The sequence below is a fragment of the Pipistrellus kuhlii genome, unplaced genomic scaffold, assembly GCF_014108245.1.
Source record: "Pipistrellus kuhlii isolate mPipKuh1 unplaced genomic scaffold, mPipKuh1.p scaffold_m20_p_2, whole genome shotgun sequence".
Classification (NCBI taxonomy): Eukaryota; Metazoa; Chordata; class Mammalia; order Chiroptera; family Vespertilionidae; genus Pipistrellus; species Pipistrellus kuhlii.
In genome coordinates this window covers 17,034,155-17,049,662 of record NW_023425515.1, presented here as the reverse complement: position 1 = coordinate 17,049,662, position 15,508 = coordinate 17,034,155, and the positions used below count along the sequence as shown (strand labels likewise).

General features: G+C 41.9%; 1 protein-coding gene across 2 annotated transcripts in view; it reads right to left on the bottom strand.

Moving 5' to 3' along the window:
* The window catches only part of LEKR1 (leucine, glutamate and lysine rich 1), a 122,727-nt gene extending 107,822 nt beyond the window's left edge, over nt 1–14,905 (bottom strand). The window contains exons 1-3 of one of the 2 annotated variants that reach the window (XM_045583628.1): nt 14,013–14,905; nt 13,259–13,437; nt 6,617–6,706 (exon numbers count right to left, since the gene is read on the bottom strand). In XM_045583628.1, coding sequence (XP_045439584.1) covers nt 6,617–6,664 — 48 coding nt within the window. In that variant the 5' untranslated portion in view covers nt 6,665–6,706; nt 13,259–13,437; nt 14,013–14,905. Of the gene's footprint in view, nt 1–6,616; nt 6,707–10,114; nt 10,443–13,258; nt 13,438–14,012 lie in introns of those variants that run through there. The other variant, XM_045583629.1, reaches the window with a different exon arrangement.
* Nucleotides 14,906–15,508: the final 603 nt, after the last annotated feature.

Below are 15,508 nucleotides of genomic sequence, written 5' to 3'. Positions count from 1 at the left end.
ATTTTGTGTCCTCCGGTGATAAATATCTTCCCTGAAGCTAAAATCCCATTACAAGTGTTCATTTTGTCACCGTTTAAAAAGAGAGAGATCAGCTTCACTTTGCAAAATAACTGACTTTTCCACTCATTTGTTTTGATTTCTGTGTATGTCCCCAGGCAAAAAAAATGACAAAAGGAAAATTGTTCACTGCTTTTTTTTTTTCCCCCCTTCTTTTTTTAAAGGGAGTCCCTATGTCTCTAAAATAGGTAGATTCAGGAGGGGAAGAAATATAGAATTATTACCTTGCTGATCTATAAGTGTTTTAATTATGGCAATAAAATCCTAAACATAGAACTGTACTCTTAGTACAAGTGCATTCTGCTCTCAGAAAGCTGGCTGAACATTCTAACAAAGCTGCTAGCTTTCAGAGGGCAGAAACAGGTTATGAGTCAGCTCAATCTAGAGGGGGAACAGATTTAAAGATGTGATCTAAGTACATATAAAAGTAAACCGTAGACTCTATCAGCAGACAAAGGGGATGAGTGTGGTTTGCTATCCAGCCCTTGGGCCTGTTTTGTGCCACCTGGGGAGATAGAAGTCTGAGATATATTTTATGCTCAGTCAGAAATTGTGATAAAAAGCAAAAAGACCTAGGAATGAAAGTCAAAAGATTACCTTATTCTTCTTTCCTATGATTCCCTAAAAAAGATGAGATCAAGAGGTAGCTGATTTTAGCAATTTTAGTCTTCTAGTCGGGTAATGACTTATCTAATTATAGCTTATCATTGTCAGCAGCATTCTTCTCTATACTTTCCCTTCAGTGGCCATCTGCTCCACTACGTCTAATTTTTCTTGCAGGTTTTCTACTACTACCAGTTTTACTAATAATAGCACAGTATAGTGCAGTCATTTTTACGTTCTTTGTTAAGTACCTTTCATGTAAGTTATCAATCATCCTATTTCCATATCACATAGCAAAAATATGGAAAGAAATAAAGAGGAAGAGCTCCCCTCACCTTCTCTTCCCTGATTTCAACACTAACCTTCCTTCATTGCATGACCAGAGAAAGAAAAGAAGAAGAAGAAAAAAAACCACACAGAAAAGGTTTCTCTAGAATAGGGGTGTCGAACTCAATCAGAGAAGGGGCCAAAATCTAAAATCCAGCCTAAATCGCGGGCCGAATGGTTTACTGAACAGTCATAAACTGTCATTGTGATGGAAACACAGCGGAGTGCAGTGATGACAGCGCCGTGCGGGCCACATTGCAAGGCCTGGCGGGACGGATTTGGCCCGCGGGCCTTGTGTTTGACACATGTGCTCTAGAAAGAAGAACCAGCATAAAAACTAACACAAAAAAAGTTAACAGAAGAACAAGGTAGGGGCACCGATCCACCCACTCATGTTCTTTTTAACCCAATAAAGAAATGAAGTGCTGAAACCGGTTTGGCTCAGTGGATAGTGTCGGCCTGGAAACTGAAAGGTCCCAGGTTTGATTCTGGTCAAGGGCATGTACCTTGGTTGTGGGCACATCCCCAAAAGAGGGTATACAGAGGCAGCTGACCGATGTTTCTCTCTCATTGATGTTTCTAGCTTTCTATCCCTCTCTCTTCCTATCTGTAAAAACTCAATCATATAAAGTTTGTTATGCGAAAAGTTTGTTATGTGAAACGCGTTTTCCCATAACAATACATGTTAAAAAAAATAATTCGTTCTGTAGCATAAAATATGCTAAGATGACATAAAAAAGATAAATTTTTTGTTATTATTTTTATTTAGATACATCTAAAAACATAATTTAAAAAAAAAAACACACACATTTTTTAAATTTTAAGACAGTCTAAGTAGAGTCTACCGAATCTTGCACATCTTCATCCATTTTCTGCTTTTTGGCTGATGGTTTCATGAAAAACCTGTCCAAAGTCGTTTGTTTTTCTCTTTTCTCCAACATCTGCCGGAAATAACAGACAAGAGTATTGGAGTAAAAATCGTTGATCCTGTTTGCTTCAGCTGAATCCGGATAGTGGGCATTGGTAAACTCCTGAACTGCTTTCCATTTGACCAGGATGTTCTTGATGTCAGCAGTTGGGATTGGTTGATTGTTTGATTGTTGCTCCTCGTTATCAGATGACGCTTCCCTTTGAGCATTGTCCAGTTTCATTTCAACAGAAATCACCTTCCTGCTTTTTTTAGAAGCCATGATATAAAAAAAATATTGAGTTTAACTTAAAAGGACGACTGCCGTGATACGTGCGTGATTTAATTCGTAATGAAGAACGATTGCCGCGATACGTGCTTAAGTTAAGTGCAGTGACTAACGACTGCCTGCAGTGCCTGCGCGGAAGGATGCAATACATCGGCAGCGATCGTGGAAGCTCGGGCGAAGCAGTCGTGGAAGCTCGGGCAAAGCGGTCGTGGAAGCTCGGGCGACTTCGTTGTGTGAAACGAAGTTCGTTGTATGAATCATGAAATGAAGTTCGTTGTGTGCAGCATTCGCTGTGCGAGGCGTTCTTTATGCGAGGCACCACTGTATGTATGTGTGTGTGTGTGTGTGTGTATATATATATATATATATATATATATGTTTTCTTCATTTTAATAATGAAGTATCTACACTAATAAAAGAGTAACATGAAAATTAACCACCACTGCTACACGCACAGCCAATCAGAGTATGCAAATTAACCCAATAAAGATGGTGGTTAATTTGCATATGCTGAGGGAAGGAGGAGTGAAGACTGAAGACAGCATAGAAGGAAGAGAGAGGAAAAGCAGAAGCAAGGCTGCAGCAGCAGGAGGGAAAACAGCAGCAGAGGGCAGGACGGGGCGGGTAGGGCAGTTCGCAGCGGGAGGAAAAGCTTGGGGTGAGGGGTAGGAGACAGAGGCGGCAGGAAAAGGAGGGGGGGAGAAGCAGGAGAGGTGGTGGTACCAGGAGGAAAGCCCCCCGGAAGCCCTGTTCTTGCAGGAATCTTCCTTCAACAGGTCCCTAGTTAGTAAATAATTCTAATTCAAAGTATTCCTATTACCCTATACACTATGCAGGGGGACAAAAGTAGGTTTACAGCGGTGAGTACAGAAAACAGAGTTTATTCTTGTATTATTTATTAACTAGAGACCCGGTGCACGAAATTCGTACATGGTGGGGGGCGGGGGAGAAAAGGTTCCTCAGCCCAGCTGCACCCTCTCCAATCTGGGACCACTATGGGGATGTCCAACTGCCAGCAGTCAGACATCCTTCTCGCAATTCGGGACCACTGGCTCCTAACCACTCACCTGCCTTCCTGCCTGATCACCCCTAACGACTCTACCTGCCGGCCTGATTGCCCCTAACTGCCTCTGCTTGCTGGCTTGATTACCCCCTAACTGGTCCCTTGCCAGCTTAGTCACCCCCTACCTGGTCACCCACCAGTCTGGTTGGCCCCTAACTGCCCCCTACTGGTCTGGTTTTCCCCTAACTGCCCCCCTGCCAGCCTGGTTGCCCCTTTACTGTCCAGAAGAAAGTCGGACGTCCAGAAGATATCCAGTCAACCTGATCTAATTAGCATATTAACATTTATTAGTATAGATTATTGTATTATTTTCCATATGAACAACTGTAAACCTAATTTTGCTCCACCCTGTATCTATTTAACATGATTCTATATAGAATGAAGTATGCAAGTTGACTGCATAGATATACTTCCTGATCACTAGGCAATTTAACAAGTACATTATGGGCAATCTAAATAAATCAAACATAGTTAAGAAGTTATGGAAAACAAACAACTTATTCTTAGACAATTCTTTAAGAGGCTGTGGGGTGCATGTACACATTTTGGTTGCTGTATAATCAGTACTCAGAACAATGCCTGGCACATATAGGCACTGGGTGAATATATGTTGTAGAAATGTCTCTAATTTAGATCTGAAAAAGTGCAAAGCTGCACTTTATAGTCTAAACATTCAGCAAAACAAAGGTGTAATCAGAACATGAGTCCAGGGCCTTAGGCAGCTACGCTTCTCCTGGACTGACCTCTTCTCTGCATGGATAACTGCTTGTCATTCCTGCTTTGAGAATATAACAGCAGATTTATGAAATGCTTGGTTTCAGCATCTTTAAATGATCTATACTAATAAAAAGATAATATGCAAATTTGTCAGGATGTCCTCACAGTAATGACCGAACAGCAGGCTGCAAGGGGTGACAAGATCAGAGGAAGGTTAGTGAGGGATTCCCAAATGACTGAACAGCAGGCTACGTGGGATGACCAGACCGGCAAGGGGGGTTCATGAGGGACAACAAACGACTAAACAGCAGGCTGCATCGGGTGACCAGGCTGGCGGGGGTGGGGGCAGTGAGGGGTGACCAAGCCAGCAGAGAGGGGCAGTGAGGGGCAACCAGGCCAGCAGGGGTGGGCAGTTGGGGCTGACCAGGCAAGCAGGGTGGGGGCAGTGAGGTGCAGCCAGGCCGGTAGGGGAAGTTGAAGGCGATCAGGCCAGCAGGCAGAGGCAGTTAGGGATGATGAAGCTGGCGGGGGAGAGAGGAGGGGAGCAGTTAAGGGGTGGTCAGGCAGGCAGGGAGGTGAGCAGTTAGGAGCCAGTGGTCCCAGATTGTGAGAGGGATGTCCAATTGCCGGTTCGGGCCTAAACCAGCAGTCAGACATCCCTCTAGGGGTCCCGGATTGGGGAGGATGCAGGCTGAGGGGACACCCCCCCCCCCCCTGTGCACAAATTTCATGCCCCAGACTTCTAGTTTACTTATAAAGTACCTTAAACATGGGGGGGGGGGGCAGGGAGATTCTACAACTCTCATAAAAACCTTGCCAAAATAAATACATACTTTCTCATATATTCAAAATGCTTAAGTTGTTAAACATTCTCTAACTTGGCCAGCTTTTTCCCACCAGTAGGCTGTTCCCTTAGCCTAGCATGCTCTATAGCCTATCTGTCTATAGCAATATTCTGCCTTCAGGGACCAATCCCAGTTCTACTTCCTGCATAAAGCTCCTCCCTTGACTATTTCAATACTTGGGGATTCCAATCCCTACCTCTTCCTTTCTCAAAAAAAGCTATTATCTTATAGGACATTTAAATTATACACTGTCTTTTAGAGGTGTTTTTTTTTTTTTTTTTTTTTTCATCTCATTATATATCCTCTTCCTGACAGATGACTGGAATCTCAAGTATGGGAATTGTTTCTTGCAGATGGCTTTGTTTTCTTTTCATCTTTACCACACAGGGTAGTCTATGGGAGGAATTCAGTTGAGGGAGAGAGGAGGGACATTCCATGTCTATCAACACATAAAAGCACCATTTCTCAGGTAAGCAGAGTATAGCTGAGCTCTCTTTGTGCTTTCTATCTCTTACATCTAACTTAAACCCTGAAACAAATTAAATGCAGTGGATGAAAAGGTTTTTTTCCTGGTAATTGGACTTCCCTTCCAGTTCCTGCAAGGCTGCAGTTTACATAAATCTGAAGAACATGCAGTAACTATAAGCATCCAGTTAAATCAATGGTAACAGGAATCCCAAAGCAACATGAACAAAGGATAAAAGCATATCTGAGAGCTGACTGCGATTTTTCAATTAAAAAGTAACAGACTGGTGCTTAAGATTTGACTGCAGATTTACTAAAAAACCTGAATGATTAATGATAGCTAAGGTCTGAGATTTCATTCATATTTTGTCGATCAATTTCAAAAAACTATTTTTAAAATTATACTGTTAATAATAGATGCAATGCTAAACTAAATATAGGAGTAATGAATTTGCCTGAGGACAGATATGAACTAACAGGGAGAAGAGTAAAAAAAACTCTGAAGAAGAATTGTTAACTTGTTAACTATATATATATATATATATATATATATAATGAGAAAAGGCTTAAAACAGCACCTCATGCAAGATTTAAGGTAAAACTGAAATAGATCCTTAGAGAGAGACTTCAAAACTTAGCATCATAAAAAAAAATTACAAGCTAACTTTAATTTCCGTGGTGGTTTACTACTAATTATTTGTTTTGCAATATAGACTAAGGATCACTTAAAATTTTAAACTGACACATTAATTCAGTGGGGTTTTTTTTTGTGTGTGTTTTTTTGTTTGTTTGTTTGTTTTTTAAAAACACCTTGTTTTCTTTTTAAATATATTTTATTGATTTTTTACAGAGAGGAAGGGAGAGATAGAGAGCCAGAAACGTCAATGAGAGAGAAACATCGACCAGCCGCCTCCTGCACACCCCCCACCAGGAATGTGCCCGCAACCAACATACATGCCCTTGACCGGAATCGAACCCGGGACCTTTCAGTCCGCAGACCAATGCTCTACCACTGAGCCAAACCGATTTCGGCTAAAAACACCTTGTTTTCTGCAAAGCTGCTAGAAAATACCTAAATATACTATCAGGCTCAGCAAACACCTGGTCAAATACTGTGCTGGAATTGTATATTTGCCTTTATTCACAGGTCAAATACTGCACTGAATTGAATTCCACAATTCTGACCATTAAGATAATTTCCTTCCCCACTTTATCAATTCATTACAGATGCCCTGATCAAAATATATACAGAACCTCTGAATTCATTTCCCCAAGTTTTAGAATTACCTACCTGCTAACATGTTTCCAATGTTATTTTGTAACAACACAATATAATGTCATACCTTTTGGATTTCTTCAGGTAATGCGTGCATGGGAACATGACGATCCATAATTTCCCAAAATACACTGAAGGAGCTCTGAAGTAAAATAACCTAAAAATATTGATAACAATGGTCAGAATTGAATAATGTAAAAGAATTCAAATTAAAATATATAAATTCTTGGTGATGCTGGAAGAAGAATGGTGATAACTATTTAAACAGATGTTTATTTCATCAGTGTTAAACAGTATAAATGGGGTTTTCTCGGTTAGTTAGTAGGCCAATAGAACAGGAAGGACCTACAGAGACTACTGATAGTATTGTAGTTGCAAATATTTTTTCTTTAGAGACATATGCAATACTTTCCACAATAAAGAATTAAAAAACATTTTTAATGTATTCACACTTAACAAAAAAAAATTAGTAGTCCAATTGTAATTTCTGTGGTGGTTTAATACTAATTATTTGCTTTGCAAATACAAAATAAGAATCATAAAATTTTAAATGTAACCATTTATTTCAAGATGTTTTTAGAGGTTTTTTTTTTTGGTTTTTTTTTCTGAAAAGCTACTAAAATAATGGGTGAATATGGTATTTTAGTTTGGCAAACAAGAAAAGCAACTGTGATATGAATATAATTAAAAAATATATTATCAGATTAAATATGATATGCAGGCCCTGAACAGAAGAAACATCAAAGTATGAGAAGCCAAGTGCCAAATTTAACTAAAAATGAACATTTTTATTATTTTTATGTAGGTATTTTACTTTTAATAGATTTTCATTTTATAATAAAATAATCTATATATATAAAAGCCTAAGCAACCATTATGACTGAACAACTGGAAAGACCAGTCAACCAGTCGCTATAATGTACACTGACCACCAGGGGACAGACACTCAATGCAGGAGCTGCCCCCTGGTGGTCAGTATGCCCCCAAAGCCAGCCAATCTCCCCTGGTCCTCCGCAAACCTCCCTTGGTCCCTTGTCCCATCCAATAGCAGGCAGGCTCCCAAGCCCTGGCCAGCAGGCCCCCAGGCCCTGGCCGACAGCCAGCAGGCCTTGGCTGGCCTTGGTTAGCCCTGGCTGGCCCGTCCAGCTCGGGACTGGATGAGATGTTACCAATAGGTCCTGATTGCCAGCAAGACCTAGGAACCCCACCCGTGAATGAATTTCGTGCACTGGGCCTCTCATTCTATGTAACACTCTATCATTACTTTCATATAACCTCACAGAATGGAGGAGCCATTTGGGTTTTGTGTATGTGTTTTTTTAATCTTTCTCAAATATGGAGGAAGAATAGACGGTCCAATTTCATGAGTGAGAGATGCTTATGGATACCCAAGGAGTAAGGGTGGCAACAGAGCAAAATGATATAGGCCCAATTCCACAGCAGGGAACAAGGCCTAAGGGCCAATAGCTGTAGACAAAGAACAGGAGCCAGTATTAGTGAAGGCCAGTATTAGTGAGGTTGTTTGCTTTTGATCAGGGTAAGATTTTGTCAGGAGAGGCCTAGAAGTCTGAGATAGCAACTCCAGCCTAGGTAGCAGGTAAATTATATATAACAAAAATTCTTATAGTGGCAATATTTTTTAAAATTATATAACCAATGGTAGAAGATTCCCTCCCTATCCTATTAGCATAAAATCCCTTGTTTTAATGAGCTGCTGTTTACAACAAATAATTAATCATCTGTCTTCCCATATAAATATTGTGTGTGTGTGTGTGTTTGGTAAAGTTAACTGCAGCTGACTATGGGGTAAAGTTAACTGACATAGTTAACATTGGCCCACATGACCAAATACATAATAATGTGATGTTTGGCAGACTGTAACCATGATGTGGCAAGCGCTCATTATTCACAAAAGGCTCATTATTCTCATTTCTGCCATTTTACAATGGACTCGCCAGTAGAAAAATAAGATGGCATCAGCTTAATTAAACTCTATTGGGAGAATTTCTCCCAAATTACCAACTAAATCCCCTTTCAAAATTCCACCCACAAAATTATTTGAGAGCATGGATCTAGTGACAGTGTAAACAAGGCAGTTTTGATTTAGAACCTTGATTGTTTGTAAATCTATCCCAACTTTGTGGTCTTATTCTACCAAAGGAGAACTGGCCGGTTCTGATTACTGAGGAAAAATGAAAAATAAAATATTCTGCTAACCCAGAAAAAATCTCTCTGTAGCAGAAAGATAGTAATTTCGTTATTGAATATGCATTTAACCAGACTGTGAGGCATATCACAATCCATCTGCTAATGAGATTACAGAGGCAGAAAGAAATCCCACTTTTTACACAGCCAGGCAGATACAATCCATTACACCCATGTTCTCAAGATAGCTGGTAACTTGTCCTCAATACAGCTTGCCAGTTCATTTTAAATCACCTGGTAATCCAAACAGCCATCTATTCTAGCTAATTGCATCTGTTCTAAGGAATGCAAATCTCTACTGACAAAGTAGGTGGTTGCTTAGAAGGCACCTAAACTAAAACTGTAGGAGATATGGAAATAGGGGAGTTAATTTCCTTGATATTTACATTTTAAAGAAATGGCTCCCTGGCCCTCAAGGAAAACAATATGGGTCTTTAAAAGCTTTGCATGCATATTAAAGAATAGAGGGAGCATTCACAAATAAGACCTTTCTCAGCAGAGGGAGGGGGAAAGGTCTCTTTCCCTTTTGGCCACCGGGAAATTTGTTCATTTTAATGTTCCTTACATTACTTTGCATGTTTTATCAAATGAGCCCCTTTTATTCTGTCACTTTAAACTCATGTAGGCTGCCCTTTGGCTAGAGATGCTGCGGCGATAACTGGCAGCAGCTATGTAAGGTGTTTCTGACTCTCTCCCTCTCTCTCTCCCTCTCTCCCTCTCTCCCTCTCTCTCTCTCTCTCTCCCTCCCTCCCTCTCCCTCTCCTCCTCTCCCTCTCTCCTCTCTCCCTCTCTCCCCCTCTCCCTCTCTCCCTCTCTCTCTCTCTCAAAAGGGTCTGGAGGAAAATGTCAAAAACACAGAAGTGTTCGTTCTTGACTGTTCACGTCCGATTCCCTGCCCCACACCAGGATCTCCATGGTCTGGCAGCTCCCGTCCTATTCGTCAAACTAACCCCCTGGCGTGAGTGACCCAAAAGGAGCAGCAGGTCAGGGTCAGGTGAAGCGGGAGGTGTCCTGAAACTTTCTTCTCCAGCGGCGGACTTTTCCAAACACAGACCCACTCCGAGGCCAGCCAACCTGCAGGGAGGCTTGTGAGACGCGTCCCGGGCTAACCCCGCTCCCGCGGGCCCTGCCGCGGCAGGAAGAGGAGGCGGAAGGCGCGGCGCGGAGGCCCAGCCGCGCACGGCGGGGGGAGTGGATGCCCGGCCCGGGGGCGGCCGGGCGGGCTCGCGGGGACCAGCCAGGGGGCGCCGCGCCCCGCTTTCCGGCCCCCTCCCAGCGCCGGCACGCCTCCGCGCCGGAACTGCGTCCCAGGGACCCGGGTGCCCCCGCGGCTCAGGAAGCTGTTCGCGTCCGCTCTCACCTAGACCTGGACGCCGCTGGGTGCGAAACGGCTTCCCCAGTCTCCTGGGAGACCGCGCTGCAAGTCGGCGTGACGTCAGGGCGCGGTGACGTCACGGCCCACGCGAGGCCCCGGGGGCAAGCGGGAAGCTGGCGTCGGGGTCCGGGCGGATGGCTCCTCTGACGCTGAGGGTGGGGAGGGGGCTGGGGTCGGCGGCGACCATGGGAAGCAGGGAGCGGGCCCAGCTCTGCCTCCTGGGCTGGGAGCCTCGGTGTGTCTACCTCTCACCCAGGAGGACGCAGCAGTTCCTGTTCTTGAGCTGAAAGGGGAGCGATGTCCTTAGAGGTCAAGGGTGTGCGGGGGGGTGGGGGGGGGTGGGGGGGGGGGAAACACGACTCTCTGGTCTCTGATTGCAGCTGAGAAGACATTGGTAAAATTTTCCTCCTAGTCCAAGAGTAGTCGAAATGAAAGATTCAGCTCTAAAGCTATCTTGGGGGAACTTACAGGCAAAAATGCATAGCCCATGGACACCGTCACTTGAAGGCCTGGGGGTGAGGGGTTGGGGTGGGGATGGGAGCAGGATGGAGAGAGTTAATGAGGAAAAAGAGGGAGGGACATCTGTAATACTTTCAACAATACATTCATTTTTGGTTAAGATTTTTTAAATTAATAAGTCTTTATTGTTCAGATTATTACAATTGTTCCTCTTTTTTCCCCCCATAGCTCCCCTCTATCCGGTTCCCACACACCCCCCCCCCACCCTGCACTTACCTCCCCTCCACTGTCCTCATCCATAGGTGTACGATTTTTATACAGTCTCTCCCACACCCCTTTCCCCCAATAATTGTCAGTCCACTCCCTTTATATGTACCTGACTCTATAATGTTCACCTGTTTATTCTGTTCATCAGATTTTTTATTCACTTGATTTTTAGATTCGCTTGTTGATAGATATGTATTTGTTGTTCATAATTTTTATCTTTGCCATTTTCTTCCTCCTCTTATTTATTTTAAATTATTTTTAATCTTTATTTTTTTTAATTACAGTATTAGTTTCAGGTGCACATCCCAGTGAGCATACATTATATAACTTACTAACTGATCATCCTGGTAAATCTCCTACCCATCTGATATCATACACGGTTATTAAAATATTAGAGGCCCAGTGCACAGATTCATGCACTGGTGCTTCCTTCTCTTCTTAAAGAATACCTTTCAGCATTTCATATAATACTGGTTTGGTGGTGATAAACTCATTTACCTTTTTCTTATCTGTGAAGCTCTTAATCTGTCTTCAATTTTGAATGATAGCTTTGCTGGGTAGAGTAATCTTGGTTGTAGGTTCTTGCTATTTATCACTTTGAATATTTCTTGCCACTCCCTTCTGGCCTGCATAGGTTCTATTGAGAAATCAGCTGACAATTGTATGGGTGCTCCCTTGTAGGTAATGAACTGTTTCTCTCATGCTGCTTTTAATATTCTCTCTTTGTCTTTTGCTCTTGGCATTTTAATTATGATATGTCTTGGTGTGGTCCTCTTTGGATTCCTTTTGTTTGGGGTTCTTTGTGCTTCCTTGACTTGTAAGTCTATTTCTTTCACCAGGTGGGGGAAGTTTTCTGTCATTATTTCTTCAAGTAGGTTTTCATTATCTTGCTCTCTCTCTTCTTCTGGCACCCCCATAATTTGGATGTTGGTATGCTTACAGTTGTTCCAGAGGCTCCTTACACTGTCTTCAATTTTTTTTTTTATTCTTTTTCCTTTTTGCTTTCCCAGTTGAGTGTTTTTTACTTCTTTGTATTTCAAATCTTTGACTTGATTCTTGTGATTCTCTAGTCTGCTGTTAGACCTTTGTATACTATTTATTATTTTAGTCAGTGTATATTTAATTTCTAGTTGATCCTTTTTCATATCCTCAAGAGTCTATCTAAATTTATCAGCCTTTTCTAGAAAATTCTTGAAAAACCTTGTAACTGGTTTTAAACTCTATATCCAGTTATTTGCTTTCCTCCATTCCTTTCATTTGTGACCTCTTTCTTTGTCTCCACATTTTGGCTGCTTCCCTGAATTGATAGAATGGCTTAGTGTGCTAGGTGTCCTATAGGGCCCAGTGGCTCAGCCTCCCCAGTTACCTAAGATGGACACTCTTGGTGCACCCCTTTCTGGGCTGTGTGCACAGTCTTGTTGTAGTTAAGCCTTGACTGTTGTTGGTATCACTGGGAGGAATTGACCTCCAGGCCAGTTGGCTGTGAGGAACAGTTGTATCTATGCTGGGAGAACGTCTGTGCTGGAGACACCCTTATGAGATAAAACTTGCAAAAGCCTCTGTGCTCAGCTTGGATGGGGCAGAGTCTCAGGGTGGAGCAGACAGCATTGGTTTCCTGTCAGCCCTCTCCTAATAGGCCCTTGTGTCTCAGTGTCCCATGGTAACCACTACAAGTACCTCTGAGAGAAAGCCGCCCTTGAGTTCCATCCGCTGCCAGATAGTCCAGTTTCCCCCCTAATGAGTCTGGATTCCCAGAGTCTCCCCTGGAATTGGAGTTCAGTGCATTTGAGAACTTTTGTCTCCCTCCTGCTAGAGTAAGCCAACCACATACTCAGCTGCCCACCCTCCCCACACGCACTCCTCGGTACCTCTGCCTTCCACAGTTCCTCTGAGTCTCAGTGTGCTTTTCTCTTTCCTGGCAGTCCAGTTTCACCCTGTATGAGTCTGGGTCCCCAGAGTCTCACCCAGAACTGGAGTTCAGCGCAGTCAGGAGCTTCCTCCCCCCCCCCCCCTTCTTGAGAAAGCCAGCTGCACACTCAGTTATCAGTCCTCATTGTGCACATCTCAGTACCTCTGCCTCCTGCAGCTCCTCTGAGTCTCAGTGTGCTTTTCTCTTTCCTTCTATAATAGTTGTAGAATTTCCACTCAGCCAGCCTTCCTGTGGTTCTAGATGATGTTTGTTTTGTCTTTTAGTTGTAGTTTTGAAATTGTTGTGCAAGGCAGCAGTTTAGGTGTTTACCTATGCCTTGGTTTCTTGGTTTCTTCTTCAACCATACATTCTTTTAAGTCTACAACTTATTTCTTTTTAAAAGACTGTCCAGCCATACATGTGTCTGACTTTCTTTCCTTCATTCATAAAGCAGGTATTTGTTGATAGCCCACTATGCAACAAGCACTACCTACCAGGATGGGGTGAAGCTCAGGGACTGACTAACCCAGACAGGCAGACATTGGTATGATTTGCAGGTGACTCATTCATATCCAGATCTTTTCATTTTGAAGGTTATATGAGGCCCAACATGCAGCTCTTCCAAAAAACAAAATATCCACTACTTGCTAACAGGGAGAGAAGCTTGTCACTACTGAATGAAATAAGGCTGAATGAATACAAAGAAAATTCATTAGAAAGTAGATTGAGAGAAATGATCAAATGTTGCAGAACATTGCTGGAACAGGAGTCAGACTGCTGATTGATAGCTATTATTAATGAAAATGACAGCATGATGTCCTGAACACTTCTAAAAGCCTTGTTCCTCAAAGCACTAAAAGTCTTGGAAATAACATGTTATACTAATAACAATAAAGATATAAAAAGGAAAAAATTAAACTCTTGGAAATAGATGTATATACCCTGTACACTTTAACCTGGCTGTTATTTTTGCCCCAATGCCTACCAGCAACTTGTTGTTTATACAGAAAGAGAACATTCTTTATATGCTTTCTCAAAGAGAACATATTTCTTCATCTGGGAGAGAAAAGTACAGAGGACTGTACAAAGGATTAGGAAGGCAGAGGACAGCCAATGAAGTGGTCAAGTATAGCCTGCTTATTGGCCTTGAGACCAATTTTCCTTCCATTGTAAATGCCCCTTAGACCTGCACTGTCCAACAAGATGGCCACATTTATTTAATTTAAAAGAAGTACAATAAAAACTTACATTCCTTTTTGCAGTAGCCATATGTCAATCTTCAGTAATTATAAGTTGCTACTGTGCAAGACAGCACATATATGTAAGGATTTTTTTATCATCAAAGAAAGTTCTGTTGAACAGTTGTAAGCACTATAAGAACTTCAAGGATAAAGTTGATAAATTGTGAAGAATAGCCTTTGGTGAAGAATGGTAGTTAGAAGATCAACAACACAGATGAAGATTGTGACAGAGTGTTACAAAATAGGTTTATTAAAAAAGTAATCCAATAAGCTTCTCCCCAGTGTTGATGTGTTTTTCTTGGCTCCCAGTTTGTGTCGGTTTCTCCCTCTGTCTGTCAAGGTTTCTTTCCCTAAACTTTTTCTCTTTCCACTTCTTTCTCTCACCACATTATTGCCCACAGTGACTGAAGTACAATAGAATTTAAAATATTCCCATCATTGGATATATTGAATAAAGTTTTGTTTTATCCTGTTCTTAAATGTTTTCATTATCGTGTTCTAAATTTTAAATCAGTAGTTTCACTTTTCACTGTGACCTTTAAAAGTAATCCAGCAAGAACTAAGTTACATTTAATCTCTTCTGTGACCCTTTATTAACTTCTTGTGTGGGTCAATGACCCCTGAAAAAAATATCTTCTAGTTTGGGGGACAGAGTCTGTAAAATGACTAACCTAGGGCTGTCCAAGTGATCTATAGACCTTTGTGTTTTAATATTAAAACGTTAATACAGCGTCTATACTTTTGTTTCTGTTATGAATTTACCCTAAGATATTTATCCCGCAGGGCATTGTTATCCATCTCCTTCATTTTAATTCATGGTATACCCCTTCCTCTTCTCTCCCTCTTCCCTGATGAAAAGCATGTGGGAGAATGGGCACTTTATCTGCAAGTCTGATAAAAAAACAACAACAAACAAACAAACAAACAAAAAACCCTAGGAAAATCTACCCAAAATTGCTAATTTCAAAATGAGCCCAGAATTGTACAAAGAGAACATAGCAAAACTACAGTTAGCTCATTTTATATTTATCTTGTGAGCCAGAACAGAGTGCTATCCCATAAAAGGTTTGAATCAAGTGGTTGTTAGCAGGCCTTCCAGGTGGCAATCACAGCTTCCATTGCTACTTCTGGGTTCCACCCAAGGCAAGTACGTAATTTTTAAAAAGTTAACATTTATTGGGCTCATTCTATCTGCCAGGTACTTCATACATGTCTTATTTATTGAGAATACTCACATATATAACAAAGTCAGATCCTACTTACTGCTTATTTTCCCCTAGAAGGTTGAAGTGGCCAAGGCCATGGCCCAACCCACGAGCACTGAAGTGTACTTGGACTGAATGTGAGAGTAAGCAGAAGCACATGGCTTCGTATATTGTATTAGTGGACTCTGCCAGCCAGCCAGTACCCACAGGGCATCAGCCTACTGTGGATTAGTAACATATGTAAAAACCCAAAACGTATTGAATTCTGGAAACTTAACGTTGTCTTAGACTTACTTTC